The sequence below is a fragment of the Rhinopithecus roxellana genome, chromosome 17 (assembly GCF_007565055.1).
Source record: "Rhinopithecus roxellana isolate Shanxi Qingling chromosome 17, ASM756505v1, whole genome shotgun sequence".
Lineage (NCBI taxonomy): Eukaryota > Metazoa > Chordata > Mammalia > Primates > Cercopithecidae > Rhinopithecus > Rhinopithecus roxellana.
This window is the reverse complement of record NC_044565.1, coordinates 5,916,732-5,922,181: the sequence shown is the minus strand read 5'-3', so window position 1 is coordinate 5,922,181 and position 5,450 is coordinate 5,916,732. Positions and strand designations below refer to the sequence as shown.

At 64.0% G+C, this 5,450-nt stretch overlaps 1 protein-coding gene across 2 annotated transcripts; it reads left to right on the top strand.

The window, feature by feature from the left end:
• Nucleotides 1-498: 498 nt before the first annotated feature.
• LY6E (lymphocyte antigen 6 family member E) lies at nt 499-4,498 on the top strand. 2 transcript variants are annotated; one of them, XM_010385481.2, is made up of 4 exons: nt 499-724; nt 3,003-3,111; nt 3,402-3,521; nt 3,654-4,498. In XM_010385481.2, the coding sequence occupies exons 2-4, from the start codon at nt 3,060-3,062 to the stop codon at nt 3,875-3,877; spliced, it is 396 nt and encodes a 131-aa protein (XP_010383783.2). In that variant the 5' UTR covers nt 499-724; nt 3,003-3,059; the 3' UTR covers nt 3,878-4,498. The 2 variants fall into 2 exon arrangements, with proteins under 2 accessions (XP_010383783.2, XP_010383784.2); XM_010385482.2 differs by having other exon boundaries at nt 587-724; nt 3,008-3,111.
• The last annotated feature ends 952 nt before the right edge of the window (nt 4,499-5,450 follow it).

Sequence of the window (5,450 nt, the reverse complement as noted above, 5' to 3'; positions counted from 1 at the left end):
GGCACCCACCGATGGCAGAGCCCCAGTGTCCTGGCAGAAGCCAGAACCCACAACCTCCCACCTCCCAACCCTTGCCGGTCTCCCCACCCCCGCCTGGGGGATGGCCAAGACACAGCCCAGCCTGGAGCGGGAAGCAGGGACAAGACGACCTCAGGAAGCCCAGGCTACAGGGGTGCCTGCTTCCTCCCCTGCCCCGCTCCACTCCGCAGGCGAGACCCCCAACACTGCTCCCCGACACGCTCCGAGGCACCCCTCCTCCGTGCTCACACCCAAAACACGTCTGCTCACCCGTGGGCCTCCCACTCCGATCACAACGAGGACTGGCCACAAGTCCAGGTGTCAGTGACCTTCACCCCGACCTGGTCCCCTGTCCCCCCTCGCCAGGTCAGCACCCGCGGCGCGCACAGCAGGGCCGGGTGGAAGGAGGCCGGGCCTGGCCGCGGCTCAGGCGCCACCTCGCTGGGGAAATTGGCGGGTGGTCTCAGCCCCCTTCTGGTCCTCAGCCTCCCCATCTGTCCCAAGGAGCTGGGGCAGGCCTGGGCGGCGAGGGGACCCCCACTGCGGGCTCGCCGACTCCGCCCCCCGGAGGCCCCTCCCGCGCCCCGCCCCTGCCCCCGCCCCGGGGCCGCGCGGGCTGCCTGGGAGTCTGCGGTCCAGCAGCGGTTCAGAGCGCGCGAGGTTCGGGGAGCTCGGCGAGGCTGCTGGTACCTGCGTCCGCCGAGCGGTGAGTCCGCGGGGCCGCGACCTGGACGCCCCCGCCACCTGCGCGCACGCGCTCAGACCCGGCGGCCTCGGCTGCGGTGCACGCGGCCCCGGCCCAGCCACGCGCGGCGGAAGGCGCCCTGCGGAGGCCGGGTTTGGAGACGGTGGGAGAGAGCAAGAGGGGCGCACGGGGAGGCGCAGGAGAGGGGCTGGGGCTGCCGGTGGGTTGGTCCCGCGAGAGCTGAGCCTCTCCTCCCATCCCCCCGCCCAGGCCTCCCCGAATGTTTCCAAAGATCTGGGGCGGGAGCGGGCGGAGACTGCCGCCAGGAGCCTCCCGGCCGGCCCAGGGCTGCGCAGCCACTGGAGCCCATCACCCAACTCCAGACGCTCCTGGCTCCCCGGCGTGGGCCGGGAGTGACAGCTTTGCTGACTAGGGGAGGGGGCACGGGACCTTGCAGAGCTCCTGGCCGGAAAGGGAGGATTGACCGCCCCCCTGCGTATCACCCCGGAGCACTGGAACCCGCCCCCGCTTCTTGTTCTGGCACCAGTGGTGCTTGCGGTGAGGTCCAAGGAGCCCAGCCTCCCGGAGTGGACCGCCGGGCCCCTCCCCATTCCCACAGGAGAGGCTCCCGCCTCTTGCTGGCTGGGCAGCCCCTAGATACCTGGCTCCCAGGGGCCAGCTTCCCTGAGCCTGGGGACGAGCCTGCAGCCTGGACCCCACGGGCGCCCCCTACGGCCTGCCGGCTCCCTCTGGGCTCCATAGCCCACCTGGCCTTCCTAATTGCCTTCTGCTCCCACCGGTGCCTTAGCTCAGCCTGGTGGCCCGGCGGGTTGGGTGCCACCCAGTGGGCAGATGGCGGCACCAACTGGACCTGTTTGTGGCCCTGTATGCCAGGACTTCCTCAGAGACAGGTCAGGGACCCCCACACCAGAACCTCACTCTTCGGGGGTCGGGGGATAAGGAATTGGAGATCCTTCCTCCTCGGGCTCCTCCCTGGAGGCGGGGACAGGCCCCAGCTGGACTTGGCACTGGTTTTGGCCATCTGGGGCTCCCACTCCCAACCCCAGGATGTCAGCCCAGGTCTCAGGGTCCTGGCCTGCTGCTCTCCCCTTAGGGCCTCTGCGGGCCCCTCTCCAGATCTTTTCTCTGAGGCATCCTCACCCCCAGTGCCCAGCACTAGCTCCCCAGGCCCGAGATGTCCCTCCCCCTCCTCTGCCCACGGCTGTCCCTGGCAGAAGGCAGCAGCCTCCCCCTCCAACACGATGCACTCACAAAATAGAGAATCACGACCCCAGCAGGGCGTGTTCCAGATTCTTTCTCCAACAGTGCCATGGGCCCCTGCCCAACGGAGGGTCCTGTGCAGAGGCCAAGGAGCAGTACATGGACCCATCTGGCCCCTTCCTGCTGGTGGGACCGGTGGCACGCAGCCTCGTCTCTCGGAGCCCATTTCCCAGCCACAGAATGAGGAGTAGCAGATACTTAGTGGGCTGCTGTCCTCAGAACTGAGTAACATCAGGAATGGGGAGTGCTTTCCCCTGGGCCATGCCCCACGCGGCCCCCGGTCTCCATGTCAGGGGAGATGCCTGGGCTCAAGATACTGAGCTGTCCCAAGGAAAGTTCTAGATATAGATTAGCTAATATGCACAGACGCACATATAAATGTGTATATAGATCTCTCTTTTTTTTGAGACGGTCTCACTCTGTTGCCCAGGCTGCAGTGCAGTGGCATGATCACAGTTCACTGCAGCCTTGAACTCCCTGGCTCAACAGATCATCCCACCTCAGCCTCCCAAGGAGCTGACCACAGGCACATACCACGCCCAGCTAATTTTTGTATTTTTTGTACAAACAGGAGGTCTCACTATGTTGCCCAGGCTGGTCTCAACCCCCTGGCCTCATGTGATCCTCTTGCCTTGGCCTCACATAGCGTGGAGATTATAGGCGTGAGCCACTGTACCCAGCCCCAGACTAGCTAATAGTATTACTGGTCACCATTCCCACACCCCAGGACTAGTGGCAGAGGCCACTCACTCTGCCTCCTTTTCTGTGATTCTGAGAAGGCTGATGAGTTTCCTCCTCTTGACTCCACAGCGCCCATGCCAGGTTTCAGGCGGGGTATAGCCTAGAGCATGCCTGCACTGAGTGAGAGGCAGGTCAGGAGAGAAGCAGGGAAGTTCTTGTGTGCTGGCAGGTCCCTGCCCCTCTTTGCTGTCTGTGTCCTCATCTGCAAAGTGGGGGTGCATGGTCCTGGAGAGGAGCGAGGCACCACCCGGCCCCCTAACCAGCTGTGTCTCTCCAGAGCAGGACGGGCTGCTTTGGTTTGTGGCTTCCAGACAGGACGGCCATCCTCTCCAGAATGAAGATCTTCTTACCAGTGCTGCTGGCTGCGCTTCTGGGTGTGGAGCGAGGTGAGGTGCCCTCGGGGACCCCAGAACTTTGTCCAGCTGTGCCCTGCTCGACTCCCCAGGGGTCCTTCCAGGCTGGTCCCAGCAGAGGGCTCACCCGGCCTGGCCACACTGTCTCACTGTGTTTGGGTGCCACTTGAGCGGCTCGACGGCCAGGGTAGGGTGTCACTGTCCTCGTTCTGCCTCTGGCCCAGGGGCTGCTATACAGTCATTTATCAGTAAATGTCCACTGGGGTCAGGCCTGGGAGGGACACTGGAGGCTTCCCTGAGACAGGTGTGTCCTCCTTCCACAGCCAGCTCGCTGATGTGCTTCTCCTGCCTGAACCAGAAGAGCAATCTGTACTGCCTGAAGCCCACCATCTGCTCCGACCGGGACAACTACTGCGTGACCGTGTCTACTAGTGCCGGCATTGGTGAGTGCCAGGCCTCAGACCACGCCATCCTCCCCTGGCCATCTCCCTGGCCCAGGCCGGGGCTCAGCAGAGGCCGTGGCTGTCTGCCTGCAGCCATCTGTCTCTCCCCTGACAGCCTCATTTCCCATGCAGGGAATCTCGTGACATTTGGCCACAGCCTGAGCAAGACCTGTTCCCCGGCCTGCCCCATCCCAGAAGGCATCAATGTTGGTGTGGCTTCCATGGGCATCAGCTGCTGCCAGAGCTTCCTGTGCAATTTCAGTGCAGCCGATGGCGGGCTGCGGGCAAGTGCTACCCTGCTGGGCGCCGGGCTGCTGCTGAGCCTGCTGCCAGCCCTACTGCGGTTCGGCCCCTGACCGCCCAGACCCTGTCCCCCGATCCCCCAGCTCAGGAAGGAAAGCCCAGCCCTTTCTGAATCCCACAGGGTATGGGGGCCCCTGACTTCTCACGTGCCTGATCTGTGCCCTTGGTCCCAGGTCAGGCCCACCCCCTGCACCTCCACCTGCCCCAGCCCCTGCCTCTGCCCCAAGTGGGGCCAAATGCCCTTACTTCTGGGGTCGATGATGTGACCTTCCTTGGGGGACTGTGGAAGGGACGAGGGTTCCCTGGAGTCTTAGGGTCCTTCGTCAGGACCAAGTCCCATGGACACGCTGACAGCCCCCAGGGAGGCTGTGTCAGTAGGGATGTGTGCCTAGCTGTGTACGTGGGTGTGCAGTGCATGTGGGAGCACGTGGCGGCTTCTGGGGGCCGTGTTTGGGGAGGGAGGGGTGCCAGCAGCTTGGAGAGCCTCAGTCTCCTGTAGCCCCCTGCCCTGGCACAGCCGCATGCACATCAAGGGCAGCCTTTGGGAGCTGGGATTTTTGCTGCTTCCAGGTCTAGGCCCCGCCCCAAATCCAGCCAGTCCTGCCCCAGCCCACCCCTACGTTGGAGCCCTCCTGCTGCTGTGGTGCCTCAAATAAATACAGATGTCCCCCAGCTTCCTGCTCTGCGTGTGGCTGCCCCATGGGGGAAAAGGCAGAGCTCCCCAGATTTGGAGGGTTCTGGGGTCTTCTGTGGTACAGCCCGGGGGATGGTCGGGAAGGAGGCGTCATCCCCTGAGCCACAGCCAGCAGCTTGCCTGGCCTCCGAGGGAGCCCCTCCCCAGCGCTCTGCCCTTTCTCCTGCCCCAAGCTCAGCAGGTCAAGTGAGTTCGGCCTCCCACAGCAGAAGGAGGTCGGGGGGCATGGAGGAAAGAAAGCGGGTGCAGGGAGGAGCACGCTCAGGCTGGGGCAGCACCCAGGGCTCTCTAGGACTTGGGAATGGAGGGTGTCTGTCTGGACCCGCTGGTGCAGAGGGCACAAAAGCTGGGCTGGGGCAGGACAGACAGGCCGGAGTTTAGTGAGTGGCCTGTGGGAAGAGCAGGGGGCTCTCACGCAAAAGCTCGGGGCAGCAACCCTGAGCCATCCATGCCTGGGATTGCAGTGCTGCCGGCTTCCCCCAGCAAGCAGGTGGTGGCCTCCTGACAGAGGAACCCAGCCCAGGCCACCGTCTGCAGTCAGGTGCTGTGCGCAGCCCAGAGGGCTCTTTGGGCTGGAGAGAGAAACAAGAACAGACACCCAATGGAGGTGCGTTTGTTCATTTCTCTGGGACAATGGGAGGAAATCGACCAGGGTCTCAGCCACTCAGCGCCCGACCCTGGATTTCCCCGGCTGGCCAGAAACTGCTGTGTGTGTCAGGATCCCAGGGGCACTGTCCAGCAGGAGGGGCCGGTGGTCACCATGGAGGCCCAAGATTCCCACCCCTGGCAGCTGATGTGAATAGCAAGGTCCTCCCAGGTCCCTGAGGTCAAGGCAGGTCCAGGACCTGTGTCCTCCTCCTGGGTCCCTGAGGTAGTGATTCCTGTCTGAAACACAAATCATTACTGCCACCCAAGAAGGGCCCACTGTAACT